At 34.0% G+C, this 23,979-nt stretch overlaps 3 protein-coding genes across 3 annotated transcripts; 1 reads left to right on the top strand and 2 right to left on the bottom strand.

Moving 5' to 3' along the window:
- Window positions 1-5,945: 5,945 nt before the first annotated feature.
- LOC143459965 (uncharacterized) lies at window positions 5,946-11,109 on the bottom strand. The gene is made up of 9 exons (XM_076957295.1): window positions 10,887-11,109; window positions 10,527-10,683; window positions 10,223-10,336; window positions 8,423-8,551; window positions 8,173-8,314; window positions 7,458-7,598; window positions 7,145-7,313; window positions 6,782-6,915; window positions 5,946-6,391 (listed from the first exon to the last, which is right to left on the bottom strand). The coding sequence occupies exons 1-9, from the start codon at window positions 10,985-10,987 to the stop codon at window positions 6,264-6,266; spliced, it is 1,215 nt and encodes a 404-aa protein (XP_076813410.1). The 5' UTR covers window positions 10,988-11,109; the 3' UTR covers window positions 5,946-6,263.
- Window positions 11,110-11,537: 428 nt separating this feature from the next.
- Window positions 11,538-20,822, top strand: LOC143450887 (actin-related protein 6-like). The gene is made up of 9 exons (XM_076951639.1): window positions 11,538-14,726; window positions 14,829-15,015; window positions 15,156-15,302; window positions 15,386-15,498; window positions 15,630-15,726; window positions 15,862-15,999; window positions 17,149-17,323; window positions 17,465-17,603; window positions 19,751-20,822. Exons 1-9 carry the CDS (start codon window positions 14,650-14,652, stop codon window positions 19,881-19,883), a joined length of 1,206 nt encoding a protein of 401 aa, XP_076807754.1. The 5' UTR covers window positions 11,538-14,649; the 3' UTR covers window positions 19,884-20,822.
- Window positions 19,857-23,695, bottom strand: LOC143450893 (uncharacterized). The gene is made up of 8 exons (XM_076951653.1): window positions 22,827-23,695; window positions 21,751-21,916; window positions 21,517-21,615; window positions 21,366-21,443; window positions 21,125-21,279; window positions 20,921-21,050; window positions 20,367-20,475; window positions 19,857-20,271 (listed from the first exon to the last, which is right to left on the bottom strand). The coding sequence occupies exons 1-8, from the start codon at window positions 22,934-22,936 to the stop codon at window positions 20,132-20,134; spliced, it is 987 nt and encodes a 328-aa protein (XP_076807768.1). The 5' UTR covers window positions 22,937-23,695; the 3' UTR covers window positions 19,857-20,131.
- Between the last annotated feature and the right edge of the window lie 284 nt (window positions 23,696-23,979).

The raw sequence follows: 23,979 nt of genomic DNA, 5'->3' as shown, positions 1-23,979 counted from the left end.
TGATGTATATATCATAAAGTTGACGATTTATATTTTATATCTATATTTTATATTTATATCATAAAGTTGACGATTTATATTTTATATCTATATTTTATATTTGTATCATAAAGTTGACGATTTCGCATGGCGGACCGGGACGAAACATATTAATAACTTATCACAAGAATACGGCCCGCCGTTTCTTATTGAGTTTCAAACTGCAGTGTTAGCTCTGTTTGAAAAAATTGTGGTATTGTTACGCCATAAGTACGTCGTACTAGTCTATTGTTATTTAGTTTATTGGAACAACAGCGACCAGGAATAGCCCCAGAAACCATAACAATAGACTTTGAAATGGCAGCATATAATGCTCTTACTTCCAGCTTCCCTCAGGCAGAAATTCTCGGCTGCCTTTTCCATTTTGGCCAATGTAGCTTCCGGAAAATTCAGGCTCTCTCTCTGCAGCGGTGGTTCACTGAAGATGCCGAGCACACCCTTCGCATAAAATGCTTCCAGGCACTGGCATTCGTTCCGCCTGAAGACGTTGTACAACGGTTCGAGGACTTCCTGGCCAAGATCAGTGACGACGATGAGCAGCACTTGTCTGAATACATTGACTATTTCGAAACTACTTGGATTGGACGATTGTGTCGCAGGAATCGTCGTCAACCTCTATTTCCTATCCGGTGTTGGAATGTCTTCCACGAACGAATAATAGCATTGAAGGATGGCACAATGCGTTCAGCAAGCGTGTCTCAATATCCCATCCGACGCTTCGCAGACTCGTCAAAAAAATTAAGCGGGAACAAGGTTCCAACGAAATGTTTATTGAGCAATTGAGGGCTGGAATTGCTGGCCCACCTCGGAAGAAGCGCTACGACGCTGTCAACCAACGGCTGAAGAGCATAGTCGAAAATTATGACTCAACGAATATTGACATAAAAAGTTATCTTCGAGCAATTGCACACAACTTGTAATTAAATGAATGCGATTGAAATGTGCACTTCGTCAGTTGTCGTGCTTTTAACAGTGCATATCGTCAGTTGTTTCGATAAATTGTGGTTCTTTTAATAAATTTTCGTTCTTTTAACAGTGCATATCGTCAGTTGTTTCGATAAATTGTGGATCTTTTAACCCTATCCTAACCAGGCTCGCGAGTTTACTAAAAAAACTAGGTGTGGCCGACCCCGCACACACATTTGCAAACGTTAATTACTAGAAAACTATACGTCGTAGACTGATGAGATTTTTACAGGTTAGTAGAAACATCATCTGGCTTCCTGTATACATAATAATTGTAAAACTAAAGAAAGTGAATTTAGTGTAAATTAGGTATTTCTAAAAGTGACACATTTCTAGAAATTCTTCTTGTTACGCCGCGCCCCCGCTGTGCGGAAAACCAGCTGACCGCGAGAAGAGAACGAAAGAAAATAGTTAGTCAAGTTATTGGTGCGTAAATGAGTAATACGCTTCAATGTGGAGAGAGAGCAAAATTATATAAATATCACAATATCTCAAAAATTACAAAATCCAACTTTATCAAACAAACATGGACAGATAGCTGAATATTTTTTATGAAAAGTCACCAAATTTCAATTTTCTACAGCAAACAATGCAACTGTACGCCACGTTTTGCTATGACTGTGTGCGGGAGAAGCAACAGTCGATTCGATCAACTGTCGGTTCGATTACTTGTCGTTCGATCAACTGTCGGTTCGATCAGCTGTCGTTTCGATCAGCTGTCGTTCGATTAAGTGTCGTTCGATAAACTGTCGTTCGATAAACTGTCGTTCGATAAAGTGTCGTTCGATAAACTGTCTTTCGATTAAGTGTCGCGTCACGATTAAGTTCAACTTTATGTCAAGCCATTATCAATCTTCCAAGTGCTTCCATTTATTAATTTTATATTTTTGAATTTTCAAGCATATTACGTATAAGTTTGTTAGCCTAAGTTAAGGGCCTACCATAAATACAAAGGCAATTAGAGTAAAGCAGTTTACTAGTGATATAGTAAATTGCCTTATGAACTTTGCAGTTTGCCTTGCTCCAACTAGTTCTGCTATGTAATTTTATACAAACTTGATTCGCAGATTATGTTAGCTGATTTGCAACCTCATCATTACCAATGCCGTTATAAGTTTTTCTTTTGTAGGAAAAGATACTTTTTTCAGCATTATTAATATTATCAGCCAAAAACAAATAATCATTTTATTATGCTTGTTTCACCACCAACCCAGTTTGTATGAATTTAATTTGAAAGCAGTCAAAACAAAGAATTTGTTTTTCTCTATCTACTACTATTTGCGTTCACAACATTTATTTTCTGCTATAAAAATAATGTGGTCTTGGTACCGCTCCTTTTCCTGTTGCTTCCATGATCGCACTTAAACGAGCTTTCCTGTCTAGCTTGGCAAAAATCATGAAACCATGGGTTTTAAGATATTGGTTAAGCTTTATAAGATAAAATATAACATAAAATATAAATATATATAAAATTAATATCTATTTATATAATTAATTATATATATAATTAATTATTTATTAATTAATATATACTATATAAAATTTCAGGCACAAGAGCGGTTTCGTTTTAAGGGTGTTCAGCACCAAACTTGTACTTCAGCAACTCCATATCATTTAGTGTGATTGAAATAAATTTTGTAGTAATGCCCACACTCAATGTCTTAGCCAGTGTATTTAGGGCCCAAAACGGTTTCCTAAAATTTATACTTCTGCACGTACAACAGAAAAGTAGTAGCTGTTCTTTAAATGTGGTTGTCTCTTAAAATTTTTCAGTGGTTGTTAAAATTAAACCTTAATAAGACCAGTCATGACAACAGACAATTTACGAATTTTCACTTGAGTAAACAACAACATACGGGACGCTAATGAGAAAACATAAAATAATTGGACTAGATCTGTTTGGTTACTATAAATTGGCCTTATTATGAAAAGGTGACGAGTAGGTAGTGATCCTGCTAACCTTAATTCTGTGCTTAATTGGTTTCCTCAATGTCTGGGGCCTAATCAAACCATCTCACAAGCTGTATGTTTGACACCACTCCCATCAAAAGTAGCAGGCCAGACTGCAGAGTATGGCAGTTTTTGCAGTAACTTCTGTGGTGCAAAAGCAAAATTCTGATGTGTAAGTGGGCAAGTCATCTGCCTGCCACTTGATAATATTCCAAGAGTTGATGACCCAGATTGCAAAGTGCGAGAAGGGTAAAAATTAATGGCTCTTAGAATGGCTATTGTTTATTCTTGATTGCAAGCGAGACTCAGCCAAAAACAGGAAACTTCCCCATTTGGATTGTGGTCATTTTACACCTCGAAAACAATCCAATAGATGAATATATATACAAGTAAGCTGTGTATTGTTTGTGGTCCCTTCTTAAAGCAGTGGCGTGTAGTAACAAACCACAGAATTTTAGGCAGTGTCTCTCTTTGGTAGGTACCACAAATGCAAAGTCGTAGCATAAGAACACTATTCAAATGAATCTCTGAGTGAGGGTAAACATAAACTATTGAGCGGATATTTATTTTACAGTGTGTGCAGTGGTGGTCAGTAACAAAGTAGTTTTACTTAAGTAGATTTCTTCTACTTTGTCGATTCGGTAGTCGAGTGGTTCGAGCGCTGGCCTCGCACTAAATGTGGCTCAGGTTCAGTTTTCCATACCATTGTAATGCCCCTTAGGCATGGCATTAATGACACTTGCTGTTGTACAGTGGACCTGGAGGACAATAGTAAATTTAGATAAGAATAATATAAAAAATAAAAAATGTCTGACAATCAGAAGTTGCACAAAGGCTATAGCTCAATAACCGTGGCTCGAGCGATGTGGAATCATCGCCAGGTTTAAGTTATGCGAAGACTTTCCTCAGTCTGAGGATGAACCTTATCATATTACTTTGGCTACTTACCGAAGTAGTTCTGATCATTGTTTGTTCTACTTTTACTTAAGTAGTTTTAGGCCAAACCATTGTAATTGAGTAGGTTTGACCATTGTAATTGAATTCATTTGCAATCACAGCTGCACAAAGCGTTTATATACAGTCCAGAATTTTATTTTTAGGTATTTCACATATTAATGCTCTGACAAAGGACAAAAGTATGTCTGAAACTTTTTAGCTTCATATAATTATGCAGTTCCCTGCAGTTGCATTGCTTTTAGCAAGCTCTTCGTAACTTATGCTTACACAACATCATGTTTTAGATCAATAAAGACTTCTCAAACTACTTCCTATTTGAGTAGTTTAAAATGTTTAACTTTTTACCCAGCAGGCAAAAAAGCCGCTGCTGACTGCTTACTTTTAGGTTAATTGCACCGAAGTCTATATCACTCTATTGATATATTAGTATATATTATGTCTCAACTATTACATTTCATACGGTTCATGCTACAATAGAACCACCTACTCCCAATCGTGTGATCTATTCTTTTTAAAACTAATTTTGAACTGCAAGGTACAAACAAAATGCAAAGGTTATGCGAAATCTATATGGGGAAACTACCTAAAAAAATTCTGCAAAACTTAAAAAAATGGGGTAAAACACTAGTACATATTTAAACAATTACAAAAATAAAAAAAGTCACACAAGAAATTAACAAGCGGAAAATCCAAACAAGAAATAAACAAACTGAACTAAATTATTTATTGAAATCCTACAGAAATTTGTTAGACTGATGTTTCGCCAAATATCCTTTTGTGGCGTAAAAATTTTATGATATGAGTCAGCATACAGTTTACGCACAAGAAATTTGTAGGCTGCCGCTTGGCCCATATAATATTAAATAAAGCTATGATTACAATTTAATTTGGACAAGTTGATCGGCAATGTTGGTCATGAAAGCAAAAAGGTAGCTTACCGTTATGATATTGGCTGTTTGCTTCCCATTTGACGCAGTGGGATACTGTTGATGACCCCTTTGAGCATGGCGTAAGTTTAAAAAAGATTGCCATTTTCCTATTTATACACCTAAAAGTCTATGTCCTAAAAAATCTATGTTACCGTGTTCTCGTATGATAATTCCTGTGCAGAAGACTTAAAAATATTGGGGCGACAAACCGACAACGAAGATCGGGAAATGAGCAAACACACTAACACCTGCGTTGTATGTCTGCCTTTGTTATCTGTCATTACGGAAAACAAAGAAAAAGTAACAACACAAATTGTTGCAAATCAATCGACTTTGAACAATTATGGGACAAAATGTGCCGTAGCCCATCTTCCTAAATATTGGGGACGCCTTCTTCCAGTCCCCCGCTTCCTGTGTCCTTGGTTTCAATTAATTAGGGGAAGACAGAAAATTACTGCTCAAAATCAGCAGTTCTTCTGAAAATTTCAAAACCTATAACTCTCTTTAAACATATTTTACATCGTTTTTCGGGAAATTTGCTTTGAAAAACTTTTGGTTAACTTGATGTAGCATAATTCGTTTCCTAATTCTTTTTTAGATATTTCCAATTTGCTATTTTCTTATTTACAAAATTACATTTTGTTCAATTCAGCACTGGATTTTATATTACACGAGTTTGCCGTGTTCATATTTTGTGATTTCCATTGTTTTCCTTGAAATTTTCCAGATCGTAGGCTACAGTACACTGTAGGCCTATTTTCTTGAATAATTTATCTATACAGTAATTTAGAATGTTTGTATAAATTAATTTCTGTTTAGGGGTTTCTTGCACATTTTTTTTTATTTTATGTTTGGAATTGTCCAGTCACTCCAGTGTTTCAAATTTTTGTATAAATTAACACAATTTTTATTGTTTCAAACATTTTTATTACTCTGCTGTCTGGAATATTACTTAAATCTGTATTGGAACTTTCCGCGTCTCCAATTCTTCATAATAAAACCAAAATTGTGTGAGGAAAGCGAAGCAAAAGTTAATCTACGTCATCAATGCGTATAAAAATAACTACTGTACCAATTTCAATATAAATCTATAACGCGATCTATGTTATAGGCTAGTTACATTGTGAAAAGATTTGACGCAAAATTTGTGCCAAATAAAATGTGGTAACTAAGAACATCACAATTCAAAGCCTATGATTTTATTCTTTGAACTATGGAATTGCACATTTTTGTTATCATTAGATTCTGCTGCTTCATTTTTGCGTCGTAATTACTATTTAAAAAGTTTGTAATCAAATCAACGCATTTTTTTTCGTTTACACTACCACACTAAACATAATCTTGCAAAGTTTTGTCTGCAATGTTCAGCGACTAAAGGTGCTGCGGTAGACACAATATGAAGGATTGCAGTAACAGTTGTTTCTACACTTTGCTTATGAGTTGATTTAAGGTCTCCCAATCAAGTAAAGATGAACTGGGAACTTCATGTGATTTTATTGGATCTTGTTTTTTTTCAGTTGCGTTTTCCTGCGCATGTCTTCCTAAGCACCCTAAAAAGAAAATCTTGAAGATAAGTTTCAGCTGTCGATGAAAGATTTTTAAATAGGAATTCTTGAATTACTTAAAATACTTTGATGAGCTATTAGGCTAGATACACACAGAGATTTCTGCCAAGCGGGTGTTACATTTGTATGCAATAAAAACTGTTCACCCGCTAGCCTGCTTGGATTTAAAGTTAAACAAATGTAAAATCCACTGGCAAAAATGTTTGGGTGGATCTTGTTTTAGAACATCCTAACTCTAAAACGAAAATAAAATAGTCAGTCTTAAGTTGACAACAGGGCAAAACTGACTTGCAAAATATTATAACCTCGTCACAAATTTCACTAAAATTGTAATCAATGGTCTACTCCGACATAAACTATATAGGTAAGGCCCACCTGTAAGAGGACTTGCAGTATATGCACTGAATATTTTCTTCATCTTTGATTTTAATCGAAATGCAGAAATATTTGATATGTGAAGATCTCTCCACAAATTATTAGAATTCTTTTTCTGGGCTTTTGATAAATCCCTGTATGCATTACAGTATTATTATGCCTACAACTACCAATCAATCATTTTATTTTTTTTCAAAATTTTATTTCACCAATCACACACCCAAAATGTGCAAAATTTGAAACAAAATGATTGCGTCATGTACAATTACATATTGATGCTTGCACATTGCATAGACTTACCGACGCGATAAAACTTGAGTATAAGCTTATATTCTACTTATTGATTAAGGTTTTTTACAATACCTATAGTAATCATCTTTGACAGCTTTGACTTTTTTTCGCATTTCGTCTACATTTTTTAAGGCCTTTGGTTCGGCAATTTCGATGTGAGGAAGCCTGACACCATAAGGTAATATTCGACGAGGACTCCAACCTGGTTGTTTCTGCTTATTAGCATCCGATTTGTTCGAGTCTAGTTAAAATAATCTAATTTTCAAAGTTTAACTCTAGCAAATAAGTATAACGGCGGTAGAAGAAAATTAGTGATAAAAAATGACTAAGTTATAATGTTTAAAATCAGAGCTGAAATCTACATATACAGTATATCAAAAATTACTTGTAGGAGTAAGAATGAGTTGAATAGGATGTGCGTAAGGACTGTTTTTTTTCTTCTTGTTCCGCTTGTTTTGTGCAAGCTGCTTGATCGTTTCAATATGATCATAAATTTCTTTTTCGGTTAACCAAAAAGTACGAGCGCCTTAATGATAGCAAACAAACATTTTTGCATTGTCGAAGTTTTGTTTAACATAGGCATACATACTTGAAGGCTTTGATTAAAACTTTTATTATCTTTAATTTGTTATGTTGAGTAGAGCCTTTTTTATCACTGGTCAGAATAAGAGAGAGGGGATTTCTTTTTCTGAATAGTAGAAAAGCGTTTTATCAACTTTGCTAACCTGTAGGCTCAAAATCACTCCAGCAAAACCATTTTTTCTTTCTTGTTCTATATAGCGCTAACCGGTTATAAAGGCAGCCAATATTTCTCGAGAAAAAATCGTGCGCTCAAAGCTATTTGTTACTTTTAATCAAAATCTAACACCAATAACACCTTAAATGGCTAAAATCAACTTTTTGCATGACCTTTCTCCTAACCTAACGCCTATCTTTAAAATCAAGTTGCGTGACCTACTTTAGGTGAAACAGTAACTCCCGGTGATAAAAAGGCTCTACTAGCTCTACTTATGTTGCCGGAGCTCGCCGAATTGCTGGAGTAATCTGTAAATGTGGCACTGCGCTGCGGATTATAACAATTCCATATAAGTTTCACTTACCTTCAGCATAGTGATGCACCACGTGAGGAGCGTGCGCAGCTTGCTCTTTCGCAGCTTTGCTTAGTTTGCGTGTATAATATCCCATGATTTCTGCCCTTTGATTTTCACCAGGTACGCTTTTGGTTATGAATTTAGACTTCACCTGGCAATAAATACCTGTTTTCATACGACATTAATTTCATTGTTGTTGTAAGACAAATTTTAAACGTGTTGAACAGTTTTTCAGCATTTATAAGTCTAAAAAGTTAACCTGATACATAAGCCAATCTTTAGCATCTGGCCCACCCATACTTCTGTTCATGGAAGATGAAAATGTATCTTCATTTGTCATGAAGTTCAAATAACCTTCAAAGTCCATTTCTCCATACTCGTTTTTATCCTAACGCAGAAGAAATCCGTATTTATGCAAGCAATTTTATTATTGCAAGAATAGCAGAAAATAACTTATAAGTTATAATAATGCTTTTCTACTTTTTGTTGACGATGTTCGCGCTTTTTAGTGCCACAAAAATCTCATCCGCACGTGATACAGTCCAAGCTGTAAAACGTTTGGCAGTCTGACGATTTTGTCATTCGTTCACTTTTCCTGGTATTATTTATTGAAACTAAACATTTTATAAAACAATTCGTACCAGAATCAGTATATGTGACAGCACCTGTAATCCCAATTCCACCCATTTGGAAACAAATTACAGCACACTTAACAATTAACATAAACTTGAAACATTACGTGTAAGTTTTACTTCGCTTTCTGCGCACATTACGTCAGAGCTAAACTACCGAAGGCCAATTCGAACCGGATTCGATGTCTAGTTGCGCTACCATTGTAATTTTCTTGAACAAAGAGTGATCGATGCTTACGTTTGTTGAGTGGTTTTGATAAACAGCTCCAAATTCCAGCAATACAAAAAAATAAAAAAATAATAAAAAATGTGTTTATCTATCGGAACTTACATTAAGACAAGATCGATAGCCAAGGAGCGATTAGGAATCATCGCCGAGTTAAGTTGTAGAAAGAGTTAAGTTAAGTTCTCTCAGTCCGGTTGTGATACCATAGCCTACAACCCTACACCATACCAATTTGTCAGGCAACTTTTTTATGCCATTCACGTTATTGCAGTTAGGTCATGAGTAGTTGAAGTAGTCTTGCCGTTTTTATGGGTTAGTGTGATCCGTATATTGCTGCAATGCTCCGTATACAAGCGAATGGAGTATTAGATTTTTTTTTCAATCTTATCCACCTATAACAGTGCGAGTACGCGAATGTAGGCCATGGCCTACAAATTACTTCAGGTCACTCAAACGATTCCATGCACCAGAAAATCGGCCCCTTAGATTTAACTAAAGATGTGCGAATAAAAAAGAAACGTCGAGAGCTGGAAGTTGGCACTAAAGTTAAATTAAATATGTAAATTTAAAAATATGCAAAAATCATCTTAAAACAAATCTTTTTCAAGACGATACAAAGTTAATGGTCGGATCGCGCAAAACTATTGAAAATATATTTCAACAAATTATATTTCAGTCATTAACCCTAATTTTCTCACTCATAATTTATATTTCTATGTCGATACAAGAAAAGCGCACATTCTTGTATCCATAACAGCGCCCGACTACTTGTCAACTATATATAAAGCAACGAGATAAGCCATCGTCTTGTTATGATGTGATATCAACAAACTCCTTACTTTACTGCTATTTTTTCTTTGCTACTTCTACATTCTGTCACATTATTTTTCATGGCAGTATTATTCATGGAAGCTATATTGACAAGAATAGGTTTGCCTTTTTAATTGTCATAACTGCGCAACGTATATTACGGATGAGCTTGCCTCAACCACAGTCCGACGCGAACGTAAGCGTGAAAAGGCCAAACTTGCACAACCAATCAGCGTTGCTGAAGAATAATAGAAAATCAGAGAGCCGAATTTCATCGGCACTAGCTTTTTAAACGCATTATCCCGTACAGTCTCACAGGTTGAAAAGCACTTGGTTATATCCAACACTACACGTTCGACATCATAACTCAATTGAGTTATTACAATCTCACCTGAGCAATGTTAAGATCATAGACAGCTTTTTCATTGACAGCAACTCCAACTCTTCTCAAGGTGCTGATAAATTGTTTACAGTTAATTCTTCCTTTTTCCATGTGATCGAAAAACTAAGTAAGAAAAACAATTTGTAGCTTATTTAATCAATCCAAATACATGTCATTGGTTGAACATTATCATATACCGTACATTAAATTTTTGATATGCGTCTTTTACAGCCGTAAAAATTATAATTAAGTCATGTGCTCGCACGGTAGGCTAACCTGTTACGTATACGACTCGGGAGAAACATATGCACACCTTAAAATGCTGAAAAAATGCCCTTAGTTGCCTTTTCGTCAGAAGTTTGCTAGAAGAAGTTAAGCGTGAATGGTTGATGTGGATGCAGTTTTTATGGTTTCCATTGTTCAATGATTGGCTGGGAATCTGGGGAAGTTTTATTTGTTCCATAGGTAACCTGAGAGGTAAACAGAAATAAATTGCAAGATGCTGCTACTGCAATTTATTTTAGTTGTCTGCTGCAAGACAACGAATTTTTGCGTCATTTGTATCAAGTGAACACTATACAGTGTATTAAAAGGCATTCACAATTCTAGTAATCAATTTGAACGTCAGCAATACCGTAAATTTTTGTCAGCCACGTTTTACAGTACTGTGTACCTTCTCTTTGCCACATCAACGAAATGCTGTTTACAAATGGAATTTTGCTTCTTCAAGCTGGATTTAGTCTCTCTTCTTGCTCCTTTTGAAACATGAAGCATATTGAAGCACCAAATACAGCATACATCAGCCAGTAATTTTTGGTTTTTCAGTTTTCACATTGATTTTTCATTTAATTGCTTCAAAGTAACGCCTCTTTTTTTGGTGATCTATCTTTTAAGTTGTTGATATGAAATTTAACCAAAAAACAAATGATGTATATTTTTTGTTTTTTTGAAATTGTGATGTCATAAGAATATCATTGTTACGTGATGTCGAACCAAATGACATGTTTTGGTGACCAAATAGGAATGTTCATTTATTTTGCAAGACAATTACAGTAGTGGCAAACCGAATCTATTATTTGTTCAATGAGTAAGAAGCAAAGCAAGCAAAATATAGTTTATTAAATGCATAGATACTACATTGACGTTACGTGTTAATGTAGTATCTATGGATTTAATGATATCATTAATAAAATTTATGTTTTATTCTTATTGAAACAATTTTTTGTTCCTAGTTACGGGTAATAACCGGCTATGTTTTTCCTTTTCTATGGTGTATGCCAGTTTTTTCCAACCGACGTGCCATTTGCGATAAACAGGGTTGTCGTTAGCTATTCCTATTATTCATTTTTATCTATGACGCTTTCATATATAGTTGAAAGTAGGATTACTGTTGCTGATGCCATTTTTATGGACAATTGTTTTTGTTGCATCACTAGGACAATTTTTGTCATACCGTATGCTGTTTCAATGCACAACTCATGAGTTCTTAAATGTAGCACATTTCGACTAATGTGGTTTTATGACATCACATACAATATCTGTATGAGTTTTGCATGAGCGATTTATCTTCAGTTCATTTCCAGGCTAATATTTGTAATTTTAACAAAAACTTTAAAAATTTACCTAGATCCTAACATAGCAACTTAACAAAAAATCCTGTGGGCCCAACAAGTTTTAATCAATTCTCATCGACATTTCGCATTAGGGTCACAGCCAAAATGGCGGGTGCTATTGTTAAATAGCAACCAGCTGCTTTCAAAAAGCGCCCTGTTACTGCTTGCTGACTCAGTAACAGACAGGCTGTTGTTTGTGACGTGATCAGTAGCGGGTTAGTTTTTCAACAAAGTGAGAGGCTGATGTAAATTTTTCCAAGAAAAATATACATTAATTTTTAGAAAAGAATATTGTATTGTATTGCTTATGTATTGTATATTTAAATACATATATCAGGGGTGGCCAAACTGCGGCTATTTAATGAATTAGCATTGTTGAATTATACATGCATTTTCCCGGTCTAGACGAGTTATTTGATCAGATTATGAAACAATGCGTTCTATCACACGTAGTAACAATGGACTCATTGTTAGTAATAATCAAATTACACTCCAAAAAGTACATTATTGTACAGAAGTGTGCTAACTTGTACACTGTAGTTAAGTAAACTGTCAGATTGAAGCTGTACGTCATGGCTGACCTAGTTTTAAGTCTTGGTTACGGTTATACTAATAATTGCAAAAAGAGTTGAAGCCCAGGTGGAGACTCATAGTATCACCACGCAGCACTAATGTTTATCAATAGCTACACTTCGTTGTGAGTGAATAAATTCGTGTTTGTGTTGTGACTCTTTTAAAACTGGATTTTGTTATATGCGACTCGAGCATGAAGCAGGTCTGGCCACCCCTGACATATATTTAAAGATTGGTTGTATGGGTGAGGATAGCATAATTTATGTTCACGTTTTGATACTCTTGAACACCCTTGCCATAGACCAGGGGTGGACAAACTTTTTGTACTGAGGGCCACATTTGAAAAAATGTTGCAGCCGGGGGGCCACACACTCTCATTACAAAGTAGGAAAACTTACCCGGTGTGTAAATAAACGCATATTCATATTAAACACAATTTTTGTATTTCACACTCAGTTACGTTTAAAGCTATGCAATCATCATCACAATAGTTAAAGAGACTTGTGCAACTGTTCACTGTTTAATTAACCTGTTTAATTAAAACAATTTGTGATGAGTAGGAGTTTCTGCAAGTGCCGGCGGGCCGCATAAAATGGACCTTCGGGCTGCATGCGGCCCGCGGGCCGTAGTTTGCCCACCCCTGCCATAGACAAACAGTGTACTGTCTAATTTTCAGCAGCAACCAATAACAGCAGGGTGCTACTCGAGCAATGACAGTCTGCTGTTCATGTCATGGGCAGCAACATGTCATTTACTGAGCTCACTAATCAGTCAGTAGAAGGCGTTATTTGAAAACAGCAGTCTGTTGTACAACAATAACCGCCATTGTTATAATAATGCCCCTGCCTCTTCAAACTACTAATCAGTAACTACTTGACAACGCCAGTTGCAGGGTGCTACTCAAATATAACATCCTATAATAGAATTGGTGAGGAGAAAATTTTAACATGTGCTCAGTTAAAACTGCTATTGGAAATTTGGCCTTGAAATTTGGATTTATGGAAGCAATAAACAACTCTTTTCGGTTAAATACACTATATTTCAACATTTTACATATTTTATGTTCTATTTATTGTTGGTATGCAATGCAACATTTACACTCCTAATGCAAATGTAAGTAATTAATGATAAATAAAACTGTCAGAAAAAATGACTCGTATCGAAGGCTTGTCTTTCAAGTTTAGCTTGGAAGTGGTTCCAAATTTCTTGACACATATTCGTACAAACAACCAATTGGTAGTAATTACTATCAAGTAATTGTGCAATAATACAAAAATAAAGCACACTTAAGCTTGTAGCAGCCACCATTCAAAACCAATAGTCAATGAATCATAAAATAATTTTAAGTACAAAAAAGTAAAACAAGACTTTATTATTTGACATCTGAACATTTCATATGAAGTAAGTCTGATTCAAGGAACTGTACTGTATATCTTGTGCGAGTCGTTGTATCAGCTTTTTTACAAAAACATTGCAATCTATGTTATACAAAAGCAAAAACATTGAAAATCACGCACATTGTATGCAACGTGCATACAAGCATGTTAATTATGGATTTCTTACTATAATTATCATGCATTTGTGCCACGCTGATTTACCGTGTTTAGATTACAATCTTATTTGTGCTTTGTCAACACTTTGTGGTTGACTTGTTTGTTCTGCATTGCTGCTCGGTAATGTTATTATTGTTTGATTTCCATGTGCTGTGCTGATTATAACCTGGTTGTTGGTCAATCAGTAGCTTAGTTCAAGTCATGCAATTACAATGGAATATTCTAGAATCAATTTAGAGAAAAAGGGTAATGTAATTACGTAATAACTCATTTATTGTAAATTAGTACATCTGGTGATATTCAGTCTTTTCGATGCTTGCTTCTTGCTTATTCTGGTGTGCTATTTGGTATTTGTCATTCATTGAAGTGCATTCGTGTCATGTGCCAATTGCAAGGTAGAATATGTTGAATATAACATGTTACTTTGTATGAGATTTAGGTTTAGATTAGATTTTGTATGAGTGCATTGATAAGTCTCAGACACCAGTACGAAGTCTTGTTTAATCATAAATCGCAACCTTCTGATAATGTTTTAGTGGCGGTTAACTAACGTAATACCATTGCTGCATATTACCCTTGAGATGTTAGCATTCAATCTTTCGAATTACTGTTGTTATAGATTACACTGTTAAAAGAATCATGAACATTGAATTATGAGTGTTATTTGAGTTTTAAACGTAGACATGCAATAGCAAAGATGTTTGCTGAAAACACTATCATACTAGATAATGGGGCAAGTGCTCTAAAAATTAGTCAAGCTAATACAGATATAAGGTAAGGTTAATCGTTGTTTTTATGTTTGGAATTATTTCTAATTTTTTAATGTCGCAATAAAAAATTATGTAATTAAAACCACATAAAAAATCTGTTTGGCAGAATTTTGCCAAATGCAATCTTCAGATCAAAAACCGAACGAAGAAGAAATTTTATATCCAACCAAATAGATTCTTGCAAGGACTATTCAAGTTTATTTTATGTTTTGCCGTTTCAAAAAGGTTATTTATTAAACTGGGATGTGCAGAGACAAATTTGGGACCATGTTTTTGGAAAAGAGGTTTTAAATGTAAGATTGCTTGTGTAGAATCATAGATATGAAATCTTTATTTTGTAAATTGTTTCATGTGTAAAATTTTATTTTTGTATGGCACCAATAAAAATTTGAACTTTTTATAGTTTCTTTTTATGGAATAATCTATTTTGCAGCTGAGATGCCCAGAGACCAACATAGTCATAACAGAACCTCAATTTAATTTCACATCCATTCAAGAAGCAATGAATGAAATCTTTTTTGAAGAATATGAGTTCAAAAGCATTTTACGAACAAATTCAACGACACTATCTTGTCACCAAGTAAACAAATTAAAAAAATCAAAAACTTATTCACAATTATGTGATCAGATAGTTTATTTTTTACGCAAAACATGTGCATTTAGTATGCCAATGAAAACCAAGATGAAGATTGCTGTCTTGTGGTTGATACTGGTTATTCATTTACACATATTGTACCTTATTACAAGAAATCAAAAATAGTTGACGCCATTTGCAGGTAAAAGAAAGTTATTTTTTTCTGCGAAAATGTGTAACATTTAATCAAGGCTGAAAGCAAAACAGATTTAACGTAATTAATCAATCATAATTTCTAATCCATCAAAATCATCCAGTAATTGGTACTTGCAGAATTGACGTTGGAGGAAAATCATTAACAAATCACTTAAAGGAAGTTATATCCTACAGGCAATTACAAGTTATGGATGAGAATTATGTCATTAACCAGGTTAGAGTAATGCTTCAACTGATGTTTTGTGTTCAGCTTCACTTGTATCATACATATCAAATCATTGGAAATTCGCAAACGAAGCACTTGAAAAAAATATATCTGGAGTTATATTGCTCTTCATATGTTATACAGGTTAAAGAGGATGCTTGTTATGTGAGTATGGATTTCTACCGAGATATGGAAATGTGCAAGCTTAAAGGAAAGGAAAATAAAGTTCTACGAGATTATGTTTTGCCAGATTATGCACAAATCAAAAGAGGATATGTGAAAGTATGACGTATAATTTTAATAGTGCTCAATGTTTAAAGGGCACCTGCTTCAAATTTTTATTACCCAATTAGTTTTTACAAAATAGTAAATATGAATGATTTGGAGAAAAATTCCTACATTTGCATTTACTCATACAAAGGACCATGACCAATTGACCATAGTTGTTAATAAGCCCAATAAGATGCTTTTGATAGCAGATGCTATAATAGGCAAGAACAGACCTATTATAGTATGAAGAAATCTAATTGCAGTCTAACACTTCGAAGGAACGGTTGAAACATTTTGTCTGGATCATAGAAAATATCTATTTTAGAAAGAAAACTATTATACAGAGGCAAAATATAGTTTTGGTCTTGGCATTCATTTTCATTGTTTCTTATCAGTTTGAATTTGTAAAACTTTATAACTGTAAATCTCATTTATAATGGGCAAAAGTGATATTTTTTTGTGCAAGTAAATTGATTGCCCTACCGACACTATATATCTCTATAAACCAGGATGTACACCAAAATCTTGTCAAGCATTTGTGATTAGGTAGCATACATCACAACCAGATATTTTTGCCTCTGTCATGATATGGGCTGTTGCTTGAAACTTAAATTTGTTAATATGCTCACATATACTCCACCAGTTCAAAAAGCATTGGTGTTTTTGTATCAAGTAGCCTAAGTCCTTTTAAGTTAAGCAAAAAATAATCTTACTTGGTTGCACTTGACGTTGATTTCACCTGGTTTTATTATTAATAAGACACAAATTATTGATAGTAAGATGAAAAAATTTAAAATCTTATGAAAATGTAAAAGCGATTGTAGAAGGAATATTCATGAAGTCCTTTTGATCAAACAATTGAATCTGATCCTTAACAAACAGGCATTTAAAAATGTTATGTCAAGTATGTCCACAGCTTTTTGTAAGACCTTTATGCTTCTACTTTATGTTTTAATGATGGTCCTGCACCATTTATCAGTTATTTTATCACAATGCTTAATATTCTTTATCCTTCCCCTTAACATTTTAAATTTCATGTCCTTTTGCATTCATTCCGTAGGGAGTACCAATTCACAATTGAAATCTAGTGATACTAAACTAGTACATATTATAAACATTGCTTATAACATTTCTAAGATAAAAAAATGTTCATATTATTAGCCCTTGGATGAAATAAGTTCTAATAGCAAGAAAACAAAAAGCCAGGAACAAATGATTAGGTTAACAGTTGAGAGATTCACTGTGCCTGAAATCATTTTCAATCCATCTGATGTCGGTATACCTCAAATGGGACTTGCAGAAGCAATATTGCACTCCATTTCAAAATGCCCTAAAGGTAAAAATTTCTGAAGGTATCTGAAAGTGTGTAACCTTGTTTGTTAGTCATCACAAACGGCAAACATTGCTTGAAAATGTTAGATAAAGTGTTCTTTCTATTCACCATTTCAAATTCTGATGGTGACATGCAAAACTTTAGAACATCAGCCTCACATGCTACGTAATATTATACTAACTGGAGGAAATTGCATGTTCCCCAATTTTAAGGAGAGGTTAGAAAGAGATGTCCGCTGTCTAGCTCCAGATGAATTCCAAGTTTTTATTACACAGCCAAAAAAGTAAGTATCAAGTATCAGTTTATTGATTAACAGCTTTACTTTCATTCAATGCCACTGAAGTGATGCAGAATATAACCGTGCATCACTGTGTAACATACCTTTTTTGTTACTGGGCAAAATTTTTTTGAATTGGTTATGTCTAGAAAGCATTAAACGTACTAAATATTCTTTTCAGATTTTGTGGTCAAGAGAACAATGTATTTAAAACTAGAAAAATTAGTAATGTTTAGTAGTTCTCAAAGGTTTATTTATGTGGATGTAAGCATCATATAATTTGAGTACAGTTAGGAGTTCTTTAACTGAACCACGAAAAAATGTAACTTCCTTTACTTGAATTATTCATTTTGGACGCAGTTGGATCTTCAATACAGTTCTTTTTAACATCTCAATCTAAGTAGTCTTAAATACATGCTATGTTACATCAACCGATTTCACTGTGGTATTCTTTTGGTTATCCGGATACCTTGCTAAACCTTATTTTCGACATATCCAAGAGATTCGGATTAATGAGGTCAAGCTGTGTGTTTCTATATCAGTGGTTCTAAACCTTTTTTGGTCGCGAAAGACTGCACAACTCCACATATAGGATTCCAAAACTCTAAAATTTTTAGTATAAAATTGCCAGTTGCTATAGGCTACAAAAGCAACCCTTCCGCAAAATTAGAATATGTCTTTTAAACGCTTTAGGTTCATACATTATTTCTGAAGGACAAACACTCTTTGCGTCTAACGTACATATTGCATCTATACATGCAATAAAACATATCTATGATCTGTATTATGATGTCTTAATGTTCACCTTATTCCACAATTTATTTAGTAACCAAGTTAAAACCCTATCTACTTAATACATGCTACTATAATAATTATAATTGAACTAAATCTCAAATCAAAGAATAAATGAAATACATATAGTTATTATAATTAATTACCTAAGTTCATCATGGCATTCACAAGCCCAAGGTAGAAACTAACGTTCAGAAGCATAATAATACCAACAAAAGTTAAATTATTTAAGGTGTGCTTATGGTTTAATGGGGTACACGCTATTTTTGTGGTTGTTGGTAATTTCTCTGTATTAAACTTTGTTGGTTTAGTGGCCATGCTAACCTACTATCTTGTAGCACATTTGCGTTATTGCTATTTTGCATGTTTTAAGCCCTTGGGGCATTGCCACTTTTTCCTGTTCATGGGAATGTTCTTCATTGTGCTATTCCCGTTAGCGTCAAAATTTTTGCTCTGCACGGTTAATGGTGAAAATAAACAATAGAAAAAGTTAAGGCCTTTCACAAATTATATTGTTCAAATTTGATCATCCTTCAAGTTCACTTTGCAGTATTGTATTGTGTAATGATATTTATACTTTACAAATTTTCTTCAAAGTCAAAAAACAAGCATTTATTGATTGTAGAGAATTTAGCACAATATGTGTGGATATTAATAAGTTTTGTGTTCCACATTTCACAACATACTTTTTCTACATCCTGCATGTACTGTATTTTGCATTGAGATTTTCTAAAATAAAATATTTAAAAAAAATTTTTTTACATCTCAGTTTTATGTTTCTTGTCTTCTTTCCAAAGTGTCCTTCATTATATTGCTATTTTAACACCGAATTTTTTTATACTGGCCAAGGTTGTTTTGGGTGCAGTGTTATTTTGCCTTTTCTATGTTTTATAAGTTAAATTTAATAACTTTTTGAGGCAAATAAAATATCCCACCAATCCCATACAATTTATTACACAGGACAATATTTTATCATTTAAAACTAAATTAAAAGATCACTTATTTAAATAATTTGTTGAATTTTCCTAGACAAGCTTCGTTGCAAGAGATACATTTAATTTACATTGGCTCTGAGGTAATTTTAGGCCATGGTTATGTCTGTAATTTATTCAAATTTCTGCAATTTTCTTGTGACCACAAAACTAAAGTTTAGAAAGAATAATCAGTCTTTCTCCTTCATGGAGATAACATAGCTATTAGAAAGTTGCAGTTACAAGCCAGGAAACAATATGCTGTAACCTAATATGATGTATCATGCAAGCTCAAATGCTTTAAGAAATATGGATATATATGTGATTATCGATCAGTCCTGTTTTTTTTATTCTTGACCTCAAGCTAACAAATGATTTTATTGTTTCTAGCCCGACTACCTACCCTTGTGAAGGCGGTGTAACTTGGTCAAAAACGCAGGAGATCCAAGAACATTGGTTAACAATAGAAGAATACCAAGAAGGTGGTCAAGCTGCATGTGCTCGTCAGTTCAACGACATATAAATTCTTATTTGCTGAAAAACCATGCAATATTGCCTTCAAGCCTATGAACAAAAGTGGTACTTAATGGCCCAATGAGCGAATGCTTTACATTTTAACTTATGATAGGTAAACTCTTCATGTGCAGATAAACAGCCCAACATAGACAAAGAATGTGCGTTAGTGTGCACACAATATCTGCTCAGACACATGTGTGATTTCTTGTGCATCTCTGGAACTTCACTTTCTTTAATCGATAAATGAGTTTTTTGTCATGACAGGAAGTCCATAACTTCATCTAATTCCCTCTGTCTAGCTTCTTGATGAGCCCATCGGTCTTCAGCTAGTTTAGGGTTTATATTCCACTTGTCATGATAAATGCGATGAGAACATTTCGGGCATTTTTTCCCTTCTGAAACACATTAAAATTTCAAATCATTGTTCACAAAGTTTGATGAATAGCATTGCAAAACGTTTATGTTGCTGCATTCATTTTGTACAGTAGACCTTGAAACGGTGGAGTTTTCATATATTTGTCCAAACATCCATGATGATACAGATGCCCACAGTATATTCGCTCAGCATACTTTGCATCCTTGGCATTATTTATGATCTCCTAATTTACAGAAAAAAGTAAGTTAATGTTTTAAACAGTTTGAGAGACTTTCTTTCAACAATTACAACCAGCAGGCAATGGTAGGGATCTGCCAGAATGTAAAGGAATAGCGTTTGTCAGAACAAATCAGCTAACTTTACACATAATCAAGGAACTGATCAGAAAAGGAAACCTGCTTAAATTTGTCACCTTGTTGAAGAATGATAGATACCTGTTTTTGCTTAAAAGAGTTGTGAAACACTTTTGTAACCATTCAAATGATTTTAACGTCAATCATGCAACTGAAAACTAAAACGTTTGGCTTTTGTTGTTTACTTTATGCAAAATACAATGTATGGCCAGCAAAATTTGCTTTCCTGAGAATAATGAACTGATATTCCTTAATAATTTATTTGGATTCGTGTTCAATTTGGCACATCCTTATTCTTCAAACTGAATAACTCACCTTGGGATCTTCAGGGAGTGTTAAATCATCACAAAGCGGACAGGTTTCCAGAGGATAGCGCTTTGCACATCCTTTAATTAAAAATTCCATCACTTTCTTGATGTGAGGACTTGGTGAAAACTCTGATTTTCTGCAATATTACAAATTAGGTCAACAAATAATTCTCAATCATTAAGTTATAATTGCTACTTAAATGTAAAATACTTTTTGTCTTTTCGCAAAGGAGGCTCGACAGCTTGTCTTGCAAACTCTCTTGCTTGTGAGATAAAATAATAGGTCATACAAGCTGGAAACGTGTGGTGGTCTATTTGGATTGTTATTCTTTCAACAGGATATTTATCCGGAACTGAAACTGTAAACTATTAAAATACAAAAAGCACCTTCAGAAATTATTTACACCACCACCGGCAGTAGATGATGCTAGTACGGTTTTCATAAGTCTTACTTTGAAATTATATTTGTTTTGCTTTATTTCGGCTGTGATAACTCCTTGTTTTTGTTTCATCTTTAAGCTGTCACCATCCTAAAAAGATCAAGACAAGCTACATTGCCATAACATAAAAATAGTGTTTCCTAATTTACTAACTTCATGTCACCTCTATGAGTTCTTTCTTCACATATGTAAGCTCATCCCTGCAAGGAAGAAGCGGATTTTCATCAAGAAATCTTCTCAAAAACTTTGTTAATTGGAAAACCTGAAATAGTAGAACACATTAGATTAACCTTGCACTACTTTTTTGATAGTGGTAAGTCACTTTGATGTAGTATTAACTGTTCATGTATTTACGAAATATGTAACAGCATCAAATGCAGCTGACATGTAAGCAAACCTGTTTCTGGCCGACAAATTTTTTCAATTCCTGATCACAGATTTGGTTAATGTGGCTCATTAAACTTGGTGACATAACTTTGCTTTTTATCTCCACAAGAAGGATAGCATCAGGATAATTGTTTGGAAACTGTATGCATGCTGTGAGTTCTCGATGTTTTGTTTTTCTGGAGTATATAAATTCATAACTAGATGTGTTTAGGTAAGTGGTTTTACATTTACACACAAATTCTACAACGGCATTTTGTTTTAAACCGCATGAAGATTAGGAGTGGAAATGGTGATAACGAGTATCAGCAACAAGAAAGTAGAAAATGGCATGTTGATTAGAGAAACTCCAACAGAGAAACTCCAACTCCATGCCAACAGTTATATATGGGCAAAAATATTACAAAAATTGTAATAAGTTTAAAACCGGAAAAGTGTGAGCTATCAGCTCACAGATGATTGATTGTTTTGCAGAAAGGAAACGGTCAAAGCATACAAGTTAGAACTAGCATTAATGGTTTAGTTTAATAGAAATTATGGTTGCAGATGTCATTCATCTTTTATGAAAGGTTTGCTTAGAATTTCATTTTAAAGAGCGTGTAGATAATTCAGTATTTTCACATAAAAAATGGCATCAAAAGCTCTTATGTGTGCAACAATTTGGGGGCAAAGAAAGAGATATCGTTACACCACTGGCATAAATATCAACTTAAGCCTTTCTGGCTGGCATGGCATCATAAAATCGCATCATCAAAAGTTATAAGAAACATGCATACAACAACAAAGACAGCAAGTGTAATGAAATTTCCTTTAGTTTCATTTCTTGACAGTGGCGCGGATAAGCAGGGGAAGCCAATGGCCTTAGAAGGGGTTCCATTTGTAAAAATATGAATTAGTTTCGGCAGAAAATAATAATAAGTTAATATAATAATAATAATTTAATACTGGTGGCCCAATATTCAAAGTTAAACAATTCTTCAGAAAACACCAATAAGTGTTGGCTGTGCTTTAAAAATTGTGTATGGGTGTGAATAGTATACTTTTTGTGCGAAAAGCACAAATATGTAAAATGTGAATTTTTTTACTCACAGAATTTTTATAGTGACCAGATGTTTATGACATGATATGATATCAATTCCGTCTACATTGGAACAAAGGAACTTTTGCACTTCTTCAAGCTCTTCAGTTATCACACTCATAATAAAAACACTAACAATAAATTATTGAAAAGTATTTTAACTCTTTACAGAACAACCACAACATACTCACTTAAGCTAAGTTCACATACTGTATTAGATTTTAACTCCATAACTTTCACACACTTTTTCACAAAAAACATAACCTCACGATATAAATAGTATAGTTCCTTGTGGAAATAGACTATCTTAATGACTTAAGCCTAGCAATTAGTGGGTAGAGTGGTGTATTAATATCCATACTGGGCAAAGTTTTATAGAATTAACTATAATTAAGTAGAAAAAACAAAAACTGACTGCTACTTATAATGGTAACTTTATAACACAGAATTACTTAATAAGTTTGTTTATAAAAGTAATTCTATAAACTACTAAATAAGAAGTGTCTAATGCAGAAGTGCACAAAATAACAATCTAGGCAGCAGGGGAATATAGTGCTGGTATCCTATTAAAATTATATGCAACATGTAGTGGTGTATTACAGACTATTACAAAACATAAAGCAACATAAATATTTCGACAAACTACACTGATAGGCCTCGGTATGTAAGGACGGCCAAGCCATAAGTAAACTACACCGTACTTTCTGACTTGTAACTGATGGCAACAAGCACATATAACCGCCTTGCCATTCTGTTATTTCACTCATCGTGTGTCCCACTCTTAGTTGAGCAAAACCTGGGCTGCTGGGCATGTATGCTAAGCTAAAACGCGTTGTCTATATCTAATCTCACCTCCGGCGTTCATTAACTATTCCCTAGATAGGTCACAATTTCACAAACGTTTGCAGTTTGTTCTTTGTTGATTTGCAACAGATTAGGGATTTTCCCAAAAAAAGAGATTTTTCAATTTTGTTAAAGAAATTAGGAAATTATAGGCAATTTATTTTTAATTAAAATTACCTCAACTGATTTTGAAATCATGTATGGTAAACTTAAATGCACTTTCTCAACAAAGTAGACGCAATAGCTTATAGTAATGATGCAACATTACCAAAAAATGAAAGTACCAATTTTCCGAAATTTGGCCCCCATGGAAGCGAAATG

This window comes from Clavelina lepadiformis, chromosome 1 (assembly GCF_947623445.1).
Source record: "Clavelina lepadiformis chromosome 1, kaClaLepa1.1, whole genome shotgun sequence".
In the NCBI taxonomy this organism is placed as follows: domain Eukaryota; kingdom Metazoa; phylum Chordata; class Ascidiacea; order Aplousobranchia; family Clavelinidae; genus Clavelina; species Clavelina lepadiformis.
Note: the sequence above shows the minus strand (reverse complement) of the source record. Positions and strands in the feature narration are given on the sequence as shown.

Excerpts from the sequence above, each read along its gene's own strand:
- LOC143450887 (XM_076951639.1), top strand. The coding sequence starts at position 14,650 with ATGTTTGCTGAAAACACTATCATACTAGATAATGGGGCAAGTGCTCTA. Across the intron at positions 15,499-15,629 it reads ATAGTTGACGCCATTTGCAG|AATTGACGTTGGAGGAAAAT; the intron begins GTAAAAGAAAGT and ends TGGTACTTGCAG. Across the intron at positions 17,604-19,750 it reads TTTATTACACAGCCAAAAAA|CCCGACTACCTACCCTTGTG; the intron begins GTAAGTATCAAG and ends TATTGTTTCTAG.
- LOC143450893 (XM_076951653.1), bottom strand. The coding sequence starts at position 22,936 with ATGAGTGTGATAACTGAAGAGCTTGAAGAAGTGCAAAAGTTCCTTTGT. Across the intron at positions 21,917-22,826 it reads CTGGTCACTATAAAAATTCT|AAAAACAAAACATCGAGAAC; the intron begins GTGAGTAAAAAA and ends TATATACTCCAG. Across the intron at positions 21,280-21,365 it reads AAAACAAATATAATTTCAAA|TTTACAGTTTCAGTTCCGGA; the intron begins GTAAGACTTATG and ends GTATTTTAATAG.
- LOC143459965 (XM_076957295.1), bottom strand. The coding sequence starts at position 10,987 with ATGCTTCATGTTTCAAAAGGAGCAAGAAGAGAGACTAAATCCAGCTTG. Across the intron at positions 8,315-8,422 it reads AAGATTGGCTTATGTATCAG|GTGAAGTCTAAATTCATAAC; the intron begins GTTAACTTTTTA and ends ATTTATTGCCAG. Across the intron at positions 6,916-7,144 it reads GTCAAAGATGATTACTATAG|GGATTTATCAAAAGCCCAGA; the intron begins GTATTGTAAAAA and ends TAATGCATACAG.